The 24,867-nt window shown below is 44.6% G+C and overlaps 1 protein-coding gene across 5 annotated transcripts in view; it reads left to right on the top strand.

Annotated features, from left to right (window-relative positions):
• Window positions 1–24,867, top strand: part of BEGAIN (brain enriched guanylate kinase associated) — a 277,663-nt gene that overhangs the window by 22,010 nt on the left and 230,786 nt on the right. For 3 of the 5 annotated variants that reach the window (XM_059723228.1, XM_019481583.2, XM_059723227.1), the window contains exon 1: window positions 1,131–1,894. The exons of the other annotated variants lie outside the window; for them this stretch is intronic. In XM_059723228.1, the coding sequence (XP_059579211.1) occupies window positions 1,133–1,894 (762 nt within the window). In that variant the 5' untranslated portion in view covers window positions 1,131–1,132. Of the gene's footprint in view, window positions 1–1,130; window positions 1,895–24,867 lie in introns of those variants that run through there. 5 annotated transcript variants of the gene reach the window in all.

Here is a 24,867-nt window from a genome sequence, read left to right as displayed (position 1 = left end):
TTTGGGTAGCACCCCAATTATACCCCTTCACCCCCACAGGTCTTCAATTACTAATGTGTAACCCAGGGATGGGCAAAATGTGGCCCTCAGGCCGGATGCGGCCTGCCAGGCCATTCTATCCAGCCCATGGGGGCCCTAAAAAATTTAGAAAATTAATATTTATCTGCCCTTGGCTGCCTGTCATGTGGCCCTCGATGGCTTGCCAAAACTCATGAGCGGCCCTCCACCCAAAATAATTGCCCGCCCCTGGTGTAAACTGAGGATAAAACTTCCCAGCTTTGCTGGTATGTTCAGTCTTGCTCGAATCGTGGCCGTTTACAAAGATTTCGAGGAGCCTTACATGGAAGGATGAAAGGTACCAACCCATCTTCTGTTCTCTCCCCTCCTGTTTAGTCTGCAATGCTAAAATAACGTATCATTTTGATATAAAAGCAAGGAATGTCCATTATTTTATAATAAAAATGTTGGAGAGAAATAGGCAGAAACTGATACCTTTCTCCATTGTCTGTTATTGATCGGTACCTAGATTTCTAATAGAAGAGTCTGGTGATAGTGTTAGGACAGAGCAAATGACAGTGTGACCTTCTATGTTATCTGATTTTTAAAAGCCCTGCCACAAAACCAGCCCAGCCCTTACTTAGCAAAAATCAATTTACATTATTGTAGATTGGTTCACAGTTCAACAAACAGAAATGTATCGTATGCTACTCTGGATCAATGATAGCCTATGTTCATCTGCTATGCACTCAATATGCTGAAAAATTTGCATATTATATAGATGTAGTTGATTAGCATGGCTAATGAAAAGGATGAGAGTGTGTTATTGAACTCATTTTGAATTATATGTATAATACTAGGGTGCACAGGGAATGAAATGAGGAAGCTGATCTGCTGCATGGCTCATAGGGACATCTTTTGTCTTATGGGTTAGACCAGGATTTAGGGGAGTGTACTTTACTAGAACTAAGCTACACAATAAACAGAGGTATGGTCAAGGGATTCCTTTTCCCCAGTCAAGCTAAAGTGTGTTGTACACAGAAGATGCTCAAAGGAAGAGGAGGCAGGAGGGATAGCTGAAGAGAGAGTGTGTTATACACCTTCTTTTGCCTGTTTACCTGATGCAGGAAGTGACATGGAAAGAAAACTCCCTGGAGTTTTAACCATGGACAGTTATTCCAAGCCCTGCAGCTCCAGTGAGGACAGCTTTGAGTTACAGGACAGCACAAGGTCAGAAGCTAAAAGCTTTATTAACAGCAAGAATAAGAATGCAAGCTATCGATCTCATCGAGTAAAGCATGGACAAAAGGCAGGGGGGCCTTTTGCTCTGCATCCTGCAAAAGTGGGAAACACCAGCCAAAAGCTCCAGAGGCAGAAGGCAGCAAAAAATAAGAGCAGTTCCTCTGCATCTGACCTGAGTTGGGCAAGTCAAGGATCATCAAGTTCTCCATCCATTGTGGAGGAAAAAATTGAAGCTAAACTCAAATTCTCTCAGTTTATCAATGAAGTGACTTTCCAAGTGCTTGATCCCATGAGCCTGAGAGCTTACCGAGCTGCTAAACCAAAACATACCTTTCTATCTGGTGGCAGAAGCCTGGATGATTTGAGCATAAAGAAAAAGGTCCCAGGAAACTGGAAAGAAAACACTCTGATCAGGAAAGTCCAGCAAGAGACAGATGTAGAGACTGACAGCCTGAAAAGTGAAGACATTGCGGATGGATCACAAACATGCAAACCAGAAAAGTCTGCGTCTCTGGATACAGGTCCTTCTCTACAGCTATTTGGTATTGGGGCCTCATACCCAGCAAGACCAAGCCTGGTGGTAGAGACTACAATTTCTCAGAACAGTGAAATGCCAGTCAGAAAGTCTGCTTCTCTGCCTCGGAGTACAAGCATGGTGAGCTCCTCTCAAACCACTTCTGTTAGCTACATGGATTATCTGTACTTGGTGTTTTTATATGCCCATCTATAAATGGTTATTGCTGTAACCCTGGCTAGGCACTTGTTAAATGGTGCAGCTTTCAGGAAGCAAAATCTTGAGATACTCCAAAGACAGCTAGTAGCATACCTAAAATTAGCACCAGCTAAATCAGTTTTGGGCTTATGTAACTGTAATATTTGTCAACTCCAGCCTTGGTCGGGATGCTGCCTGGCTCTGATCTGGAACAAAAAGTTTTCAAATTCAGAATGAAAGTTTCATTTCAGAAAAATCAGTGGGATACCAGGATACACTCCACATTTTGGGGTCGTGTCCTGGAAAATCTGGGAAAGTTGGCTGTTTTAGTACTTACTGTACACAGAACATTATCCAAAGAGATGGAGCAAACATATAGGGTGTCTCAAAATATGCGTGCATGCACATAGAAATCATCATCAGGAACATAGTGGCACACTGATCATCATTGTTCATTCTTTATTTCCTTAGAAAGCTTGGAGCATGAACATACAAAAAGGTTAAAAAATGTCCACTGTTGACATACAGGAACAGGCAGCAAACAGATTCATACATGTTTTCTTGAGGTGGTCTGTATAAGATCATCTTTTCAGTAGCTGAAGACACTAGTAGGCACTAGAAGAATTGTGGAAGGGAAACACACACCATCAATCCTTTCTGCATTCAGTCCTCTGAATCTGGACAGGCTGAAGCAACACAAACTGCTTGTGAACTTGTGGCAGCTCCTGCTATTAAATAACTTTGTTTAGTATTAGGACTTTAAGGTTAATGTCTAGCAAAAGAATTTCCTATCTGGCTATTTTAAAAAGGTAGCTGAAGAACAGCAAAGGAAACTTTTGGGCAGAGGCTCTTGCCATAGCTGGCAACTAATTAAAAGAACATTACAAATAAATCCCTTTTGTTTCCAATTTTTGAATTGCACAGATTTTCCAGGCACCGCATACTGCAGAACACTGAACTAATTCATAAAGTAGTTATGCCCCAGGTGTAGTATTTCTGAGCCTGCTAAGTACACATTAGTCCAGAAGCCATACTTAAAATCTCTGTCTCACACACACACTTAGCTGAGAGTTTGCATAAGGACAGCTGTTTTAGGCATTGTACTTGCAAAAGAACTCATTCAGATAAAATGATGATTACAAGATGCTTGTATTTGTACAGTACAATAGAGTTGCCTGTTCCCACATACAAAGAATACTGCTGAACAATTCAGTGAGTCCAATTGAACTCTAATCACTTGATGTAAACATTAGCAGCCCATGCTTTGGATTTTAGAGAGATAAATTCCAAGGGCACCCTATCTATTAGCTATTAAAGACACCCTCAGGGAGAGGATCAGGGTGGAAGATAATGGAACAAGAAGAAAAATTGCTTGTTCTGTCATGTCAAAACCCCTGACAAGCACACAGAAGAGTCCACTGCAAGTAAGCAATCTCAGCAAGATTCTGATTTGAATCTCTGGTTAAGTCCTGTGCTTTCTTCCAAGTTTCAATTATTCACTTGTCACAGTATTTTTTCCATTGCATGGGCACATGCTTTACACATCTGATAGACTTGAAATGGCCATCTAATCAAGCAATGACTAACTAAATGCTCCTGAATTCTTTTACCATCCAATTAGTTAAACTGAGCATCAGCATGCTCTAATTTTAATGATTCAATTTAAATACTAGCCTGTTCCAAATCTAGTAATTTAAATACAGGTTTACCTTACTTTATGCTGTACATTAGGGCTGTGCAAAGCTTCGGTCCCTGATTCGATTCAGCAGAGATTCAGCCCGATTTGGTGGCTGAATCTCCAAATCCAAATCAAATCAGGAGACCCTTGAATCTCTTTGAAACAAATCAAAACCCTCCAAATTGATTCGGAAAGATTTGGTGATTTGGACATAGAGACAGTTTTAAATGTTTTTTCTACATACCACAAGGTACCGGGCAGCTCATGAACACTGCAATGCTGGGGCAGATGGAGCTTCCCACAGGAGCAGGGGGGCTCCCCAATGCACTCAGCAGCAGACCCAGAAGTGAACCAGAAGCACTTCTGCTCCACTTCTGGGTCTGCCGGGGAGCACGCAGGTTCTCCCCCCCACCCCCGGCTTGGCAACTGGTGCCTCCTGGGTCAGGGGGGGCACCCAGGGTCCCCCTGCAGCTGATTGCCAAGCTGGAGGGGTGCAGGGGGCCCCCTAGCACACTTCCCGGTGGACACAGAAGTGGACTGGAAGTGCTTCTGGTCCACTTCCAGGTTCACTGCTGAGCATGCAGCCCTCCCCCCCCGCCCCCCCACAAATGCACTCCTGTGGGATGCTCCATTCTCCCCAGCATCACAGTGTTCACAAGTCATGCCTGGTACCTCGAGGTACGCAGAAAAAACATTTAAAGCTGTGTCTATGGCCGAATCACTGATTCTCCGAATGAGCATCGAATCTTCAGATTCAGATTTGACCGAATTGAATTGGGGACAGTGGCCTGAATTAACTAATTGAATCACTGTCCCCAATTGGGGCCAAATCTGAATTGAATACGGCCCATTTTGCACACCCCTACTGTACATACATTCTCGGAAATGGTGCATAATTCAAATTCACATAAAAGGAACCCCCTTTACAATGTAACAAATAGGGATACATTCCAAGACCTTGACTGCACTGACCCCCAGACCCATTTCTACCACTTTTAGAAGACAATTTTGGTACTCACCAACAGCAAGCAGTACACACAAGCACAGGGCACTATCGTAATGGGGATGGCAAATACAGAAACACATGTCGCAGACAACGAGCGAGGAGCACAGATCCACACAGGAGACTGTATTTTGGTGTGCATCAGCTCCACAAAGCACTGTACAATGAAGCTGGCTGTGGGCTTCCACCATACTGATCGCATAAGAGTCAATTTACCTCACATTTAATGAATTTTTGGTATAAAAAGGGTCATCACATAAGAGTGAATTCACACATACAGAACCCGCATAAAGTGAGAGAAACCTGTACTGCAGTTAACATGCATTTTACATCAGCAAACTACGCTACAACCTGAAGAGATAAATATGAGAAAAGGAAAGACCAGCAAAAAAGGGACCATATTATATTATAAACCCCATCCGAATACTAAGCTCCTACAGGTGAATGGACTAATTTAAGTTCATTTTATGAAGTGCAGGCTCCTGACTAAGAAGCTGAGGACATATTTGCAGATCATCTCAGCTACCATTGATAGTGAATAAACTAAGGAGGAGGAGGGGAAGACCACACCAAAACTTCAGTATCACAGAAAAACAACAAATAACTCCCCCTCCCTAAACCTTGGTTATATAAAGCTAGGGTGGCCGTACCTCCTGGTTTGGCTGCAAAAGTCCTGTATTTCAGAGGCCGGTCCTGGCTGGACAGTGAAATAAAAACTGAGGATCCCAGGTGCTGGGTCAGAGCAGCAGCAACAGTTGTGAAACCAAAAGCCCTAGCAGGCAGAAGAACTGTCTTAAAATAGGTTAGCTTGATTAGTGGAATGATCGTTAACACTATTGTTACTTCACAGGTGATTGTTAACACTTATGAAGTAAAGAACAATGACTCAGTAATGGGCCATTGACTCCCTGCAGTGGAGGGATTTAGGAGCCCCTATTTAGCAGGGGAGGGCAGTGTGCCAGATTTCACATTGTCCCCTATGTACAGCTCATTTGCACAAACCCTAATAATATATGACCAAAACCAATTACATTTAACATCTTTTGCTAGCAACCAAATTATCATTATGGCAGTTCACAGCCTCCCGCCCCCTGGGGCATGCAACCAAACCACAGAAGCAGCAGCCAGGGACTTTTAAGTCCCCAAAGCAGGTGAAAATCCAGCTCCTCCCCTGAATTTGTCCCCTGCTCTCTTCCCCTCCGTGCTCAGTGGCACTTCTCCCCTGCTCTCTCATTCCACCCGGCCCCATACATACCTTTGCCCTCTCTTCTTATACTTCTGGACTCAGGGAGACCATCCACCATCTTGGGCTCCCTTGCCTTTCTCCTGCCAGGGCTGCAGGGAGCAGCTGTGCTAGGAGCTGGGCTTGGCCAGAGACAGCAGCAGGGGCAGCACACAAGTTCCTCTGTCCATATGCCTACTCGTGAGCTGGCAGGGAACCCCTGCCAGCTGGGGGGGACCAGGTAGGGAGGAGAAACCTGTCCGTCACCACCAACACTACTGTTGTCCCTGACTGCACCGAGTTCCCCATGTAGCCCAGCTGGAGTGGGGTGGGAGCAGCTCTTGAGCCCCTCTACTCTTGGAATAGCAGCAGCGGAGGGGAGGGGGGGGGGGGGAATGGGGAGGTGACGTCCTGCTGAGAATGGAGGGGGCGACAAGAGAGACTGGATTCTCAGCTACTTCAGAACTAAAAAAAAGTCCCCCCATGAAAGAACATGCTTGAAAGTCTGAAGCTAGGGAAAGTTTATAAAACAAATAGGAATAGAGGTTGAGTCTGGTCACACTGCTCCCAGTCTGTTGCCATATTACAGACAGCAAAATTCCACACGCCCCCAGCATTACATCTGCAACTCAGCCACTGGTGACTTCGCAGACCTAGAGCTGACACAGCCATTTTTATAGTTCACATATTTGATGAAAAACAGATCAGAATGTTCATAAGCATTTCTGCAAAACCATATCCTAGTTTTTGTACAGTGCCACTAAGTCTAAGGAAGCTATAAAGATAACTTCCTGGCATAATGTTTGTACAAGAATCATGTTGCACAGGACTGAAATAGAGCTACCTCTAGAATGGCAAATAGCAATTATGTAACTGTATGCAGTTACATCGCACAATAATTTAGAGCAAGAAGAGAATAATAATGTAGTCAACAGCTTAAGTTACAGAAGAATTTTTTATAACGTTTAAAAAACCCACGTATCCAGTGCAATGGATATGGATCTGCTATGATTATAATGCAAATATTGCAAGTAAGCTGGTCAAGAAGATAAAAGTTACTATGCAGCTATAATGAGACATTTGGGTTTCTTACATGAATTTATTGCTTTTAGTTAGGGAGTGCTGGAAAAAACAAGCAAGAAAACAACATAAAGCACAGCTACATAAGCATACTGCCAAAACACAGTGGGTACGTCTACACAAGAGGCTACAGCAATGTAGTTTGTTGCTACAGTGCCATAACGTCGGCGGGCACGAACCGTGATGCTGATGCTACTGCACAACAGCAGCAAGCTACTGCACAGTAGGGTTGGAAATGACCCTATTTAGCAAGTACTAAATGACTTTGCAGTAACAACTGCACAGTCAGGGGCATGTGTAGATGCACCCAGTGTGGAGCAAGGGTGGGAAGTAGCAACGGCCAAGGTGAAATAGCTGGTTTGCCAGGCTAGGAACTAACAGACAAATGGTAACCAATATTTAAAAGTACCTATGAGGAGAAAGTGGGAGCTAACAGTTGTTGGGGACCATCAAGAGGCCTGAAATAAAAAATGATCTCTGTGAAAAACTGTAAGAGCTGGCTTTTTTCTCAGATCTATGGAATGAAAAGCCCTCGTGAAAGGCAGGTATATGTACAGATTGATTTGTTTCTTTGAAGATACATTTGCTATTAAACATATTTGTTCTGAGTAAACAGTTAAGCTATAAGAAGCTATTTGGTTACTGAGTATACTTCAATCATCATTCCTGGAAGAGACAGAACTGTAGGTACTGAACCAAATTCGGCCTGAGTTAATCACAGATGGCTACAGCACAGAACTTTATTGGACAGCTGGACAACTGTGTAATTCTACCCTGAGACAGCGCAGCCAAAGGTCTGAGGGTAGAAAGTGTACTTGAAGAGACTAACAGAAGCTGGGGTGCAGTTCATTTGATCAACTGCGACACCTAAATATAGCATTAACATCCTGACCCTTGCAGAAAGTGCCATGAGATGCTTAATTTCCTCTGTCAAATTGGTTTAATATACCTGTAGCAGCTCAGCACCATCCATGCAGCTTGAAGCATTGTTTGGGTAAATCTCAGAGGACAGAGTACTAAAGTCAGCAACCAAGCATCACTCTCTGGGGTGATTCAGGTTTTCCTTAAAGATCCTTCATTCAAGTAGTGATCAGGCCTGACCTTGCCTAGCTGGTGAGATTTGATAAGGCAGAGACTGAGGCAATAGGGCATTCTTCCACAGAACACAAATGCAAGCAATAGGATTGACAGATACTAAAAGAAAGTAATCTGGATACCTCTGTCTCCCACAACACCAGGCAGTATGTTGAAGGGGGTGGGGGGTGGGGAGGGCCAATCCCCGGAGCGATTCCCAGGGAAGATGACCTGCTGTTCTCTACATACAGGAAAAACAACAAAGAAACAAACAAAAAAACACAATATTGGTAAGTCTCCAGACTATATTCAGTCTGCACATGTAAATACAAAACTAGATGTTGAAGTGGGTGCATGAAAAGTGACACTTGGGGTGGAATGTTTTGTCTTCAGATGCCTGACAGTTTAACCAGGTATAGCTAAGTCTAGTTCAAACACCACAGAGCCCTGGAAATCCTTTCTTTTGTATGGCTGTCCCCCAAGTAAACCCAAAACTCCACGGGGCCATGCTCACAATAACGTTCTGCAGATGCACGGACAACCAGGGACAAAAAAGAGGAAAATCCAGGAAAAGAGGCACAAAAAAGCAAACAAACAAGCACAATGCAACCTCAAGCTTAGAAAGTCGGGGCTTGTGGAATTATGGAAAATGAGGTCTTATATAGATTAGCAAGTAAAACAAGATCCTAGTGTCAGCTTTGTAGAAAGACACCTCCAAAATGGCTCTTACCTTCCCCTGCAGTACTATGACATGATCACTTGCTCCAGGAGGGGACAGAAGAGAATTTGGTTGGGTGAGAACACTAACCAGAAAGCACAGACTTTATAGAAAGAACCTGCTAGGGTTAAATATAAAATGCACCAAGATCACAATTAGGCTCTACAACGGGACATTCATTTTCTGTTGTTAGACCTGAAGGGGCAGTAACTGCACTTTCACATAGGCTGCCAACAACATTTAAATTTTACAGTTATGCCTATCAAATCGTCTAAGCTGCTTCAGTCTTAGGCTTGCAGTACGCTGTTGGTAGACCACTACACCTACAATCTTAAGACGTTACAATCTTCAGGCTAACAAGAATGGGCAAAATTGGCACCAGGTCCCATGCTTGCTGCTGCCTTTGTCATGCTGAAGGATTCAAGCTGTTCACTGACAGTCTTGTCTGCAAGAGGGATGCCTTAGCATTGCGATGGCTCACGCGTTCTGTGGCAGATCAGCTGTATTTTTTACTCTGATTTTTATGGCACTCTGCAGCTGCATTTACCAGCAAGTCTTATTCTGCCCCAGGGTCCTGCTTGCATTAAGAAGTGCAGAATAGCAGGATTCAATTCCAAAAATACTCAGCTCCTAGGTTACTTCAGTTCCAACATGTTCAGAGGCAAAGCAGACAAGTTGACTGGCCCTACCCCTTACCCCTGTAGGGCTGAGTATTGGTAGGTTGATCTTCATGGCCTTCAGCCTCTACATACATGAGGCCATTGGTTACATGCTCCTTCCAGCCTGTACCAGCCCTGGTCATATGGCAAGTATCTTCCTCTTCACTACAGTAATGGCAAATGCCACTCTGGGATCTTCCCCAACAATTTCACTTGTCATCATTTATATTACAGTAGTGATCACAACTAAGGTCAAGGTCCAAATGTCTCAGAGAAAAAATCCTCACCTCCAGGATTTAAAAATCCAAATACACAAGCAGAGAAACAGTGGGAGGAAACCCTGAATCAATTTATCCAAGGTCACAACAGAACAAAGAAAAGAACCCAAGTTTCAAGACTACCATCTAGTGTCCTGTGTCTTAGACTATGCCAACTATGCATCCAGGACAAGTTAGCATTATCCTCAGCAGCAGAAACAGATTCTGCTTTGATCAGCAGAGACTTCCAGAGAAACAGGCAAGAGATGACTGTGTTAGATTCCTCCGCTCAGCAGCTAATTACGTCTCTTTCCCAAGCATGACAAATGACCTGTAACAGGCATTAAGAGCTGCTGCAAGCTACATGATGAAGAGGAAAAATAGTGTTGCTACCTTCCTCTTCTGGCAGCCTTGCCTCCTTCTTGCTCCCTTATTCTGTGTGAAAATCCTTACAGCTTTGCTTCCTTCTGCCTCGTGCACTGACAAGTCCCATAGGGCTCTTAGTATCTACTATTCAAATACAGATTAATAAATGTGGGGCAGTACCTTCAATCTTCTAAGTACTATAGTGGGAAAAGAGGGGTGGGAGCTAATTCTCCTCACCATCTCAGAAGACATATCACCCATTCCACCAATATTACAGAGACCATAAAAATGTCTCTTCTAATATAATTGACTTGAAGTGTGTTGTCCCAGCTTTGGTTTAAAAAAACAAAACAAAAAAACACAAGTTCTCTCTCTATTCAGACCTCTTCATGTGCATATTGCCCGATATATGTACCCAAGCCTGATAACCCTGGAATACAGTCAGACACTACACCCTAAGCTAGTACGATCTGTGATTGCTCGGTCCAGAAGAAGGTCTAAGGAGGGGCCCCGATTAGAATATTTTTCTTTTTGATATCAGCACCAACAATTTTCTTTTTCCATTGCCTTCCCACACACCTCCCTCTGAAATTGCCAGTATGAAAGAGCTAATATCCAGTTATGATGAAATGGTAGCGAACAGTTTGCCAAATGCACTAGGTATGCAAGGCACATGTTCTAGAAAACTCAGGTTTATACAGCTTGGCTTTTTAAGCTATATGTCAAGATGGAACCACATACATCACAATACCATAGTTATCCGAACCCAAACCAAAAATGCAGAGATCCCTCATTGTCTCAGTACCAATGAAATCACACTAATGTCAATTTTTTACTGAATAAGTTATGACAGAACCATTCCACTTTGTTTGTATGTAATGGTCCTATGTTCCTCTTTAGGCGTTGGCAGCGTAGCGCAGAAACATCCAAGCTGTGGCTTACGTACCATTAGCAGCTTAGCTGTGATAGGAAGCTAGCCTGTGCTGAGTTCTGTGCTAAGTACATACTCAGTTGCTTGGGTGGGTTTGGACCACTGAATCTTCTCCCATTGCTTTGTCTCTGAACAGTGCAGTCACAAGATACTAGCACTGCCACACAGTGTACGTTCCAATATGTTTTTTGAGGATTCCCTTTAACTCCTCGTGTCACAATAAAGCACAATCAACTCCCTTACCCATTGCCTAGAGGAGTGCAGCAGCCATATACTGGTGGAGATTTCAATGTAATGTTTTTAGAGCAGCAGATGTGGCACAGTTTTACCAGCAATAATATGAACAGATGGTGTTTTAAGAGCTTTCCTTGTCTACTCTAAAACCTCTCTGCTGCTTGCTAATGGAACTTGCATCCAGTTGACTACAATGCAAAAATCGAAGGACTTGCAAGGTAGCTGGGATTTCCAGTCAAAATAAAATGGTATGCCCTACTCGTCTGTGCAGAGGTGGGTAGATCAGATGACCTTTGATGGCCCTTCTAGCCCTTAGATTTTGTGCTCTGCAATACATGGACACATATGACACATTACACAGCTTGATGGGTTATTTACTACATCCAGTCAAAAGTTACTTATCTAAACTACACTAAGGACCTTGTTACAGTATAATTTTGAGCAGTTCCTGGAGCTTTTAACTCATGGATTATCTGCACACTAACACCCGAAACTAGTTTTAAGCACTAATTAGGTGGCTCAGAGCTACGCCACTCCAGGTCAGGATTCTCTCTCACCTATGTTACCCAGTTACACTGGGCGCATCTACACGTGCACTTTAATGTGCATTCAAATAGGCTAATGTACATTAAAGTGTCACTAAAAATGTGCTTTTTAGTTAATGCACATTCAAATAGGCTAATGTGCATTAACCATCACTTAAAATCTATGCTCTTTAGTTAATGCATATTAAGACAAGCTAATGTGCATGTTCCTAGCACCTCATAACGGAGGTACTAGATTTAATGTGTATTAACTAAAGCACATTAATGCACGTGTAGACATGCCTGCTAAATCATAGCCACTCTAAGCTACCCCTTAGTGTAAGCACCCCACCTGCTCCTCCTCCCCCACTAACCCAAATTGGGCTCACTTCCCCCCCTACCCTCCCTAGCACCCAAGTTCTCTCTTACTGCCACCTTCCTGTTTATGTGTGGCTGCCCATGCTGCCTGTCCAAGGGGAGCAGACAAGGAAGGGTTAACTTGCCAGTCTGGCTATAGTGGCTGCTGCTCTCTGGGCTGGGCTCACTCTGGAAAAAAAACCAAGCCCAGCAGCAGCAGAGGCTGAGCAGGCAGGTTATTTGCATTTGTGTGGCTTATGGTGTAATGTATAACAAGGCCCTTTTATGAAAAACTTCCCTGGTTTTGCAGGGTTTTCTGGGAAAGCACTGGAAATCTTCCACCAAGGAAAGGGAAACGCAAAAACATTTTCCAGCTAACTACTATTTACTTCCAAAGTGTTACAAATTTAGTAAGAGAAAAATCTTGCTCTAGAGTGAGAGATGTCAGGCCCTTGCAATTCACATTGACTTTAGTAGCCCTCAGCATTTGGCTCATAGGAAAACAGCATGATGAGAGCTGACATCTGGTGAGGGAGAGGGGTCCTTCTGCAGTGCAATTTTCTTAATGCTGTTTGTCCCACCTCTTGTTGACAATCATTTCCCAATAACACAGATGGCCTCTGGCAGAAATGGTGCTTTTACAAAGAAATGGTGTTTTTATAGTAACAAAAGTGCTGCTAGCCTAAGAATCTAACTGTGTTGGAGATAACTGCAAACTGAAGAGACAGTTGGCAGGAGGAAGACAGAAAATATGGAAGGGAGAGAGAACAGGTTGATAAATCATCAATTTTTATAATCTGATCAGTCTTCTCTAGCCCAGATTTCTTCTCCTTTATCCAAAAGCCTTGCTGCATAATTTATGAGAGAGAACAGGTTTTAAAGAGTCACTACCCCTTTTACTTCCATCAGTGAGTGTGACGGGGGGGCAAATTCCCAGGCCCAGTCACAGTACTGGCCTCCCCCCTGTCTTTGGGCAAGCCTCCTGCCATGCCTTGTTGCAAATTAAATAAGTTAATTAGGCAGGAAGCTGCCCTTTGAGCACCCTGCTGTTTATGGGCAATACACACATGACTCCTACCTCCCTCTATCATGTCTCATGCCTCACAGATGACATACTTGTGCTTGATTGATACTCCAGCTTGAGGCTGAGCCAGACTCGGTACCGCGTTAGGCCTCTCTCATTCTGCCCTGTTCGGGACTGCACACGTACTGCCCACCTCTCACTGGGGCCTCTACCACTCCACCTGCTCTCAGCAGGCCTCTCACACTCATCCCCCTTACTGGGCCTCATTCACACCATCCTGCTCCTTTGAGCGACCATGTAGGCCATCAGGCTTGTCCCTGCTCTCCTTGGCTAGCCCTGACACAGCCTTTTGGGCCTCTCCCATGATGCTCATCTGTGCAGTGGCCAGGCAATTCATCAAACACTGAGCTAACTCTGCCCCTGGCCCCAGCCTCAGGTACCCAAAGGCTTACCTGGGCCTCTCTGCCCACTTGTCTCAGGGGCTCAATTCACTCACCCCTTGTCTCTGGAGTTCAACACAACTCTCTCCCTTTCCTGGGGCTCCAGGGTCTTGCACCTCTACAGGCTCAGGTGCCACTCATGCGGGCATGCCTGGCCTCACTGCTCTCTGGGGTCTTATACCCCTATAGGCTCAGGTGCCACTCATGGGCGTGCCTGGCCCTACTATCTCCGGTCTTACAGCAACCCACGAGCTCATGGGGGATGGGGTTTTGAGGCACCCCTACCCGCCTTTCATTGGGGAGGTAACTGGCTTGGCATTTCTTGGAGGCTGTCTTGCCATAGACAGCCCCGTCAGACCACCCTTCCCTGGCAGGGTGCAGTTTTCAGTCTTATACAAGACCAGGAGCCTCCAACCATCCCCATAGCTTCTGCCCTTACCTCCAAGAGGTTCCATAAACAGCAGCTCAGCCAGATATTGCTATTCCATTGGCTTCCAGCAGCAAACTGCTGCTCCAGCCCTGAGAGCCAGGATCTTAAAATGGCCACCTCATCAGAGCTAGCCTGAATCTGCCTGCTGTCTGCTCTCCTCCTTAAAGTGGGAGACACTGAATGTGCTCTGCCACCCACCTTCCCCCCTAAAATTAGTTCGTAGGGTGAGACTTTTCCCTGCTGCTCACAAAGCAGGCTCACTTGGAGCCTGCAGCAGCCCTTAAGTGACAAGCTGGTGCTCTGTCACAGTACGCAGTCGACACTAATAGTCACTAGAAGTTTACATCTTGTCCTGACACACTATAGCCTTTGCATATCTCAGAAGCAGCATGCAGTGAGTCTCAGAGTTATATGGAATCATTTTCACACCAAACTGCCCTGAGTGCTGTGAATGGCAATACACTGTGGGTACATCTACACAAGACATATTAATGCATATTAACCTAATTAAATGTGCATTACAGGCACACATCTACATGTATGTGCCTTTAATGAGCATTAAAAATGGTGAAATTAGACTAATCACACCCAAATTTTCAGGTATCAAAATTTAGATGCGATTAGTTAGAGTGCATTAATACACATGTAGACATGACCTAGAACTAAGTTTAGTGCCAGGTCTGCCCAGCCACTAGGGGAACATGTAAGGGCTGCAGAGATTTGGCACTAACTTTAGTGCCAAGTTCCTGCACGTATAGACACCTGCCAAAAATTCCTTAATGCACATTAAATTTAGTTGCGCTTAAATGCATGTGTAGATACGCCCTATGTGTTTAGAGTGCAAGGGAATCTCAGAAGTGGAAGGGAGAGAGGGGTTGTCCAGTTCATCATGCACTTTAATATCATTAAAAATTCAAATTGCTGTCTTAAAAATGCAATACAAAGGCTAGAAGTAACCCCCTTCCCCAAGCAAAATAAATGTCCACTTCTCCATACAAATGCAGCATGTCATGCATTTGGAGGAAGGAGAGATTGGTATTCCTGTAGTGTATGGAACAGCCGGATTTTAAAATAATCCATCTTCTCTATAGTTTCACACATCAAGGCCCCCACACTGTGGCTAGGGACAGACATTCAAAAGCCTGAGCCTGAATTGATTCAATCTTTGCAGGTTAATTTAACCTGGCTAGGCTGAATCAGTTTGTAACTGTACAGACATCCCCTCTGGACTGATAAAATGCAGGAGCATGCCTGCAGTGGCTCAGGCTAGAAGCTGGGGCGAGAGGGGAGGGTGGAGCTAGAGCTGCCCTCCCTTCCCTTCCATAGTGCTGAACTGAGGCCAGGCCCCAGCAGGATGCTCTGATTAGGGAGGGTCCCTCCCACCTACTGACCAGCTCAGGAAGGAGTTGATAACAGAGCATTTATCAGCCCACCAGCAAAAGAAACACCTCTCTCATTAGTTAAAGCTCTTCTTAAACAACTTTTTCCAAGGGAGGGAACATTCCAAGGAGACATATTACCAGCTACCTGTTGATTAGCTCCAAAAAGCCCTAAGCCAAAACTATCCTGTCTGCCTTACACAGACATCTCTCAGCATTAGCTAGCATACCACATGCTGGCTATGGTTTGTGCTATGGGAGGGAGGGTAGGGTGGATCCCTGTTTGAGCAGCGAGTGGTGAGGAGGAGGATGAGCCAGGAGGAAGCCAGGCAGACATTGTAGTGCCTGCAAGGTTCTGCCGGAGCTCCAATGAGGGAGCAGAGGGGAGGAGCCAGCTCTGCTGTGGAGTGGAGCTCCCCACCCAGCCCAGCAACCATGCCAGAATGCTGAGGGATTATGATTTAACTGAAGCCAGGAAGGGGTCTGGGACAGACTTTGCATAAACCAGTTTGACCCAAATCAGTTAAGTCTGAAACTACATTCAACCAGGTTTGTCTCAAACCAGTTTCAGCCATTTTGAAACTGGTTTATGTGCACTGAATGTCTGTTCTGTTACAGCAGTGGCTCCCAACCTTGGTTCATGACCCAAATGAAGGTAGCAGGGGAGTCAGCCCCTCGCTCTGCTCCTCCCACCTGTGCGGCTCTCCTGGTGCACAGTACACATGGCTCTTGCCACCACTGCCCCCCAGCCCAGCCTGGACTCTGCAGGCACCACCCATGACCCAGATTCATGGTTGCTGTAAAAAAAGGTTGGGAGCCACTGTGTTACAGGTTTAAACCAGTTTCTGATCCCTTAAACTGGTTTATGTGTAATGTCTGTCCCTAGCCTGTGGGGTTCAGCATTACATCAGAAATGTTAGCTTTAAAACTCTAACGCTCAATGAGGCATTGATAAATTCCAAGAAGTGAAGCCTTGATGAGATAAGCTACAGACTGCAGAGCCAGATACAGACATTACGATTTTACTGGTATAAACAATCAGAAACTGGTCTATTTCCATAACAGAACAAAGGCTCCGCACAAAAAAAAAAAAAAAATCAGTCTATACCAAGTGTAGGCAAACTATGGCCCACAAGCTGGATGCAGTCTGCTAGGCCATTCTATCCAGCCCACAGGGCCCCTAAAAAATTTAGAAAATTAATATTTATCTGCCCCTGGCTGCCTGTCAAAGTTGACAGGAGTCAGAGGCAATAGGACCCAGGGGAAGCCGCCAGCAGGATTAAGCAGCTGGAGCAGCAAGTCTGGCCCAGCCCCAACCCCAAACCCTAAACCCCAGTCGGAAGCTTCTGCCTAGCTGGGGCTTCTGGAGACTTCTGGCCTGGGACTGTTCCTGCCTCCCTGTGCTGTGGGAAGTACAGATAAGGAGGAAGGTGGGGAAGGACCATGGATGATCACCCCAGTCCTCAGGACCACCTGAGCCAGCTCCTGCAGTCCCAGCACTGTAGCCAAGAACCATGTAGTGCCAGAGGCCGGCAGGCGGGGAACCGGGGAAATGCCCGTGGCAGGCAGGGGGAAGGGGCAGTAAGTGGGTACACAGGGCCCACACCAATACACCAGGGCTAATGCCGGCAGGGCCTAGTGCAGGGCAGCAGGAGCACTGGGCCGGGATGCCAGGGGCTCTATGGAGCTGGGATGGCTCCTCCCTCTTCCTTCTTGAGCAGCACAGCCATAGAGCCCCTGGCAGCCCGGGCCCCGCTCTGGTCCCTGCCATACTGGTAGAGGCCCCACACTCCAGCTTGGCTGTCACTGTGCTCCACGCGGCCGCTCACTGCCCCTTCCCCCCATGTGCCACAGCTATTACCCTACCCACCTGTCTTCCCGCTGTGCTTCAGCATCACGTGGTTTCCAGCTGCAGTGCCAGGGGGACATGGTGCCAGGGTGGGGGGGGAGGGGGGGGGAACAGGAAATGGGGAAGCAGCAGGAGAAGGCCAGCAGTGGCAGACAGGGAGCAAGTGGCAGTGAGCGGAAGCACAGGGCCAGTGCCCTGGGGCCAGGAGCAGCAGCAGCATAGAGTCTTGCAGGAGCACTGGTGGGGGCTCTGCCTGCTTTGGGGGCAGGGCCTGTGGGCATAATCTCCCCCTCCACACAAGCCACAACCCTCCCCAGCCACCCTCCCCCCACACACTCACAGCCCCCCACAAAACCCATACCCACCCACACCTATCCACTCCTGAACAAATCACACACACACACACACTCTCCCCCTACCATATACAAGAGTAAGACTTCATTTTAAGCTATTACACTATCCCATCTACATATACCACACAAACACATGTAAATCAGGACAAAAATATTTTTTTAATGAAATTAATGAATGTTGTAGTAAATGTTTGATCTTTAGAATATAATTTGGTATTTTTCTGGTTCAGAGATGGCAAAACCCCTCACTAAAAGGAGTATTTCCAGGGGGCAAAGGGAGGGACTTCTGGTGGCAAAGGTCAGATGTTAGGGGACAGGACTTCTGGTTCCAAGACGGTGACCAGGGGCAGGGCCCCTGTCAACGGGTTGGGCTACCCATGTGGCCCTTGATAGCTTGCCAAAACTCCATAAGCGGCCCTCCGCCCAAAATAATTGCCTGCCCCTGGTCTATACCCGTAACAAAAGTTCAGCACATAGACTGGTTTAAAAATGGTGGAACGCAGTCTAAGATTTGCACTCCCTCCCCTTCCCTCCAGGAGTGAATGTTGTTCTGTTCACTACCAATATAAACTACTCCATGTACAGAAAACTTCACAACTTAAGTCGATTCTGCCTCGGGCTTTTTGAATGCCTGAACATAGCCAATGGGATTATGTTAAATGTGGATCATACTGCAGCCTTGGAACAGTAGGCTGCAGTCCCAGGATGGTTTGATAAAGAGGAGGAGGACCCTAGCAAGAACATTGCTCCGGATTTATTGTTATTATTAATGCTTTGTGTTGAAAATTCTACAAGAAGGACATAGCATTGCCGTAGGAAAACATGACTTCAGTTTATGTTCAACCAATTCATCTTCCATTCTTATCCTATTTTGTATTTTTTTTAATTAATATATTAAATTCAACCTGCCCCTGTGTTTTTCTCTATACAACAATTTTAATAATGTGAAGATACAACCTCATCACACCACCATCTGTCTCCTGAGAATAAGCAAACTACACAAGCTGAAATTTCCCATTTCCTGTTCAGTTCTGGTGAAGTCTCCGGTACTGCCTTTCTACAGTTTTGTACTGTTATGAACAGCTGCATTCTCCACACGCAGTTCCAAATTCAATTCCCAGATGACATCTTCTAGCAGTGAATAGGCAGGCAGAAAACACAGATGTTATCAACACTAAATCTAAAGAGGAGGATCCCCTCTTTGGGGAATATTTCTTGGTAAATGAATGTCTACATTTTATCCACAAGTTCTCTGTTCTCTCCAGAGTATGCAAAAGAGGACAATTCTTCCTAAATTGTTGCCTATAATGTCATCAATGCATCAGATTTCAGAAAGTAAAACTAATTTCTCTAAATTAAATGACATATGTTTCTTTTTCTCAAAATAAATCAGCAAAGGAAGCTCCAAGAAATCTGTCAGGGGAAACTGAGAGCTGAAGGTGAAGGTGAACATGCATCAGATTAAACTGAAATTAACAGGAGATGCAATCTGGGTAGCAAGCACAAGAAGGTTGTTTGGGTTTGCTACAGTAACAGGTTGTGTTTAGTCAGTATGGAAAGTACAGAACTAGCTGGTGCTGCCTGAGAAATGAGTCACCATTGCATTCATTGCTACTAAGTCTTTCCTAGTCTCTTCCACAAGGGGCATTCCAGAGCGTTTTGGAGAACAAAATGCAGAGATTCAAATAGGGCAGACAAGGCTTTTTGGGTAGATGTGATATCTTTTATTAAACCAAATAAACAGTTGGAAAAATTGTTCATTGCAAGCTTTCTTTGCAACCCTGAAGGAGGATGTTTGTGCCCAAAAGCTTGCAACAAACAATTTTTCCAACTGTTTAGTTGGTCTAATAAAAGATATCACATCTACCCAAAAAACCTTGTCTGCCTGTGTCCTTAGACCAAAACGGCTACAACCAACCCTAAAGCATGGGAGGGAGATTCAAATAAATAAGGCATAACAGTGATGAACTAATGAGCTATGCAATATCTTTTTTTGGCAAGGAGTGCCTGATTTTTGAGGTTCGCAAATCATTAACAAAGAGAGAAGTAGTTATCTTTGTTAATCTCTTTTGCCTAACTGCAGACTAATGTATTCAGAGGCCTGAGCATTTGTAGGCTACAGCCTATTTTGTGAGACACTGTGAATGGACTAGCATCTAATGAAATAGGCTGCAGCTTACAAGAGCCCATGCCTCTCCAAACCAGTTAGTCTTTAAGGTGCCACTTTAACACAAAGTTCACTAAACAATTGCAATGAACAAGACATTAGCCTCAACAGGGAGCTTTTCGTCTTAAGTGTTCAATTTTGGTTGCATAGGATTGCATAACTTAAGTGTCATGATTTGCCTCCTGATTGGATGACTGTTTCTTTATTCCTCATTTTCTTGTTCTAAAAATTGCATTCTTGTCCAACGCACATTTCCCTAGAAACAGAGATGTTCACCCAGAAGATAGTTACTCCCTAGATACCAGTAGTAACAAAAACCTGCAGCATGGACACAATCCAACTGAACAGCTTTCAGAACTCAAACAGACATTCACAATAAATTATTTCTGCTTTGTCAGCCAGCCCAGTTCTTCCCACCACTCACAGGACAGGGCCTCACAGAAGAACCTCACATAATGTATTAGACACATACTATTTCTGGAGATTCAAGGCTGAATCAGAGTCAGGCAACAAGAGAACCAAGAAGCTCCCTGTAAACTAGTAGGACCGAACAGAAACAGAACAGAGCAACAGGCAGCAAGACCCAAGCAGCAGCATGAGAAAGTCCACTCTAAGTCAAGGGAGCATAAGCAAACAGAGTATGGATGGAGGCCTTTTCGTCCCAAGTTATTCATTTCTCTCTGCCCATCTAGAAGATAAAATAGTTCCCCATACAAAAAGGACTGTGTAGACAGGAATCTGACCATTACTATGCTACAAACAATGCAAAACATCACTAAGCATTAGGGATTTGAATGAGACAGCAAATGGATAACAGAACCTGTGCTGAACCTTTCTAGCAGGTGTTTGCACTTAGTGGTGGAGCTAACAGAGGTTCAAGTCCTCAGCTGCATTGCCTGTGTTACTCTTACATTTTCTTACGTTGCAGTCCTCTCCCCCTCTTCTGGTAACAAATTTGAAAAGGACACAGAGCCAGCCAGCGAAGTTGCACTAGGAAGGTACTCAGCCCATTACGTCCAGTGTAATTAATTAAAACCACAATTAAAGAGGCACCGAGAATGGAGAGCCACAATAAATTATTAAAATAAAATTGGTTTACACTTCACGCTGAGTCAACTGTACCTTCAGTTAAACCCACGGAGCTCCCATTCATATTGTTGACTTCGCTGAGAACTATAGGAAGTAAAATTCAGACTTGTCTTTCATCTGAACAGTCTCACTGTGCAGTTGATACAAGCTCTCATTTTTCAGACACAAATTTCCCGTTCAAATCACCATTCTAGGCCTGGATGGGTCAGTTAAGATTGAACTGTTTGAAGAGTTGCACCTCACACATAAAACATCCATGCTATTGACACTGGGAGACAAAGAGAGGCTTTTAGCTGTTCTAACGAGAAACAAAGCCCAGCTGTGTACCTGGGGGGCAGGGGGGATTGTTTGTTTTAAAAGCAGACAGGGGTAAATGCATTCCACCTACAAGCTATCTGTAGGTACTGCCTCCAAATAAAAATTATAAGGAAGTGGGGGACTTCCACTGCAAGAAGTAAGAGAAAGGAGCCTTAAGGTCTCTTACTAGAGGGTTTTCGTATTCCCTCAGAGTATACCTCCAGACAGAATTTGGCCTAACACAAAGTATTCATTTAGTCAGACTCTGAGCTCTGTTTATTTAGTTATGGGGTGGGGATTGCTATTGTTCAAATGCTTTTTTTGGTACTGAAATAACTTTTTCATCCCCAAACTTAGATTTGCAGGAATAATTTTATGGTGGGGGAGGGTTGGGGGGATGTTGTCTGGTATTCTAGCCTTAGAAACTGTGTACTGACAGCTTTGATCTTCCTTTCTTCTTTTATTTTATTTCCTTCTTAAGTGTTCATTCCAACCTTCTTTCCTTACCTCAAGGGTAGTAAATCACAACCACACTTCAGGAAATGTTACTGACATCTTACAGTGCTAAAAAGAAAGTTTTATCTTTTACTTTACAAAACAGCTAATATTCCTGTTCCTTCACAAACAAGAAACCCTATGACTGAGTCATTATTTAATAGTATAATAATTAGACGAGTATAACAACTAAATAAAGCATTTTCTACTCTAATTGGACAGACAGAATGCTATAGGTAGTTCTACTAGTAACTGGGCTACTTCAGTCTCGATCAGTGGTTTGGTTCTTGTATTTCTTGAAACAATGTTCCCTTATAGCTATAATAAATATTAACATATGTTCTTTAAGCTAAAATGGAACTTCATGAAGGTATATGCATATTGCTTTAATGTGACAAGCAGATAGAGCTAGTTGCAATAAATAGCTAGCTCTTAAATCTTTATTTCTGTTGAAAAGCAATTGCTACCTCTGTATTTAAACTTTGTTCTAAAGGAAAATATTGTAAAATGTACTTAAGATGGAGCACAGAAATATAGAATTTGCCATTCTATCAGGATGAAAGCTGGTATCTTTTCCTGCAGTGGATAATATCTGATGCATCAGAAGAAGGAAAAATCAATCCTATTTAGCATCAGTCTCAATTTTACTGAGCACTTCTCTTACTGATTTTTCTTTATGACTTTGAGTAAAGGTACTTAATCTTGTATCTCAGTTTTCCCTCATATAAAACTGAGTTAATAATCCTAACTCAACTTTGCAAGTTTTTCATATCCTTGCATAAAAAGCACAATATAAATACTTAATTTAGACATACCTAATAAATCTGTAGTGTCTCACCTAAGTGATCAGCTCACATTCACTGAATCACATATTTGAATTACCTTCATGTTACCAGACACAGTCATTTGTTACTGAACCCATGGTGGGTGCCTGACTAAATATCAAATCAAAATATCCATCAGTGAATGTTTCTACCCTCAATGATTCATATAAACATTTTCAGCTTATGCCTTTGGGCATGGAGAAATGTCCTAAGGATATGAATTGTGTGCAGTTGGCATCTTTCAGCTCTATTTTGTATGTAGTCAAGAGGGTCGTTACATATTCAAACTCTTCCTCAGTTGTTTTGGTCTCCTGCACCACTTGGTAAGACTAAAGTTTTGGCACACCTTTAACCTAATAATAGGTATTTTTTCCTACCAATTTGTTTTCTAACTTATTTACCTAGACATGCAATTCTCATATTCCTTTGGGCCAGGTCCAGACATTGCACTTTTACCAGTGTAAGTAATCGGAAACCAGTCTACACCCAGAACAGAAGTTTGGTGCACAAAGACTGGTTTTAAAATGGCAGAACCGAATCTAAGGGCACAGACACAAGTGACAATTTTCACCTGATCTGGCCACAAAAAGCTGTTTATAGACATGACCAAACACAAGTTCATGGCTCCAGAGAGCTTCAAAAATGGCCCATCCAGTGAAAATCTGACCCCTCATTGCATGAGGGGTCAGATGAAGACATTTCAAAGCATAGCATCTTCATTAACTTGTGTCTGCACTGCCTGCCAGCCTGGAGCTGTTTTCAGAATGAGGGGGAAGGAACAGAAGGAGTTCGGTCTGGGGGATTTTCAGCCCCTGCTGGAGGGTGGTGTGACTGTATCAGAGCCCCCCTGGGGTGGCTCCTTCTGCTCCCTTGCCCACCTCCCATTCTGAAAACTTTGCATCCAAGCAGGGAGCAGGGGCTGTTGCTAAGGGAAACTGGCTGCAGGCTGGCAGCCAGGAGCTAGATTCCCCTCCCCCTGGAACCAACCACTGTTCAGTCCAGGGGATATTTGTAACTCCAAAAGCTTCCTGCAAGGCATTCTCAGCTACAGTTGGGAGCTGCACTTCTGTCTGCACCCTAAGGTTTGCTCACCCCTGTGAAGAAATCGCCCTTTTCGTCTGCCTCCCTGAGTCTGTGCAGCCCACTCTGTTTCAAACTGGCTGCTGGACCCACCTGGTCAAGCTGGGTTGTGAAAATTTCATAGGGAGCGGGTAGCTCACTCTTCCTTTGTCCTGGGTTTTTCCCACCAAACAGCCTGTGGGGCCCTGCTCCCTTCACCTGAGGATGCTGACAACTGTTAAAAGGTTTGGTCTGCATCATGTAGCCCCTATTGCTGATGAGGTCACAAAAGTTTTAAAAGGGTCCACTCCATTTTTCATAGATTTCATAGACTTCATAGACATTAGGACTGGAAGGGACCTCAGAAGATCATTGAGTCCAGCCCCCTGCCCCAGGGGCAAGAAGTCAGCTGGGGTCATAGGATCCCAGAAAGATAAGCATCCAGGTTTCTCTTGAAGGCGTTCAAAGTAGGTGCTTGAACCACCTCTGGAGGCAGGCTATTCCAGACCTTGGGGGCTTGGACAGTAAAGAAGTTCTTCCTTATGTCCAGCCTGAAACTGTCTTGCAGGAGTTTATAACCATTCGACCTTGTCATCCCTTGGGGCGCTCTGGTGAACAATCATTCCCCCAGATCCTGATAAGCACCCCTGATAAACTTATAGGTGGCCATCAGATCACCCCTGAGCCTGCGCTTTTCCAGGCTGAAGAGTTCCATGGCTCTCAGCCTCTCATCGTAAGGTCTGTTTTCCTGACCTCTGATCATGTGCGTGGCTCTCCTCTGCACTCTCTCAAGCTTCTCCACATCTTTTTGAATTGTGGAGCGCAAAACTGGATGCAGTACTCCAGCTGCAGCCACACCAAGGGCAAGTACAACAGGAGAATGACATCCTGGGATTTGCTTGAGAAGCATCTATGGATGCAAGCCAGTGTTTTGCTCACTTTACTAGCCACAGCATCACAGTGAAGGTTCATGTTCATCTTGTGGTCAATCCTGACCTCCAAGTCCCTCTCATCCATAGTGCTAGTCAACATAACACTGCCAAGCCGATAAACATGCTGCAAGTTTTTCCTCCCAAGGTGGAGAACCTTGCATTTTTCAATGTTAAACACCATAAGGTTCTTGTCCACCCAAATCCTGAGCTTGTCAAGGTCATCCTGGATTACCCCCTGTCCTCAGGTGTGGATGCTTTACCTCAAAGTTTGGTATCATCAGCGCACTTGGCCAGTCCGCTTCTGACACCAATGTCCACATTATTAATGAAGAGGCTGAACAACATAGGTCCAAGGACAGAGCCTTGTGGGACTCCACTGGTCACAGGGCACCATGGCGATTGACTTCCATCAACCACCAGCCTCTGGGTCCAACCACAGAGCCAATTTCCCAGCCAGTGAATCATGGTGGACCCG

Source organism: Alligator mississippiensis, chromosome 2 (genome assembly GCF_030867095.1).
Source record: "Alligator mississippiensis isolate rAllMis1 chromosome 2, rAllMis1, whole genome shotgun sequence".
NCBI classification, from domain to species: domain Eukaryota; kingdom Metazoa; phylum Chordata; order Crocodylia; family Alligatoridae; genus Alligator; species Alligator mississippiensis.
This window is presented reverse-complemented; position numbering and strand designations above follow the sequence as displayed.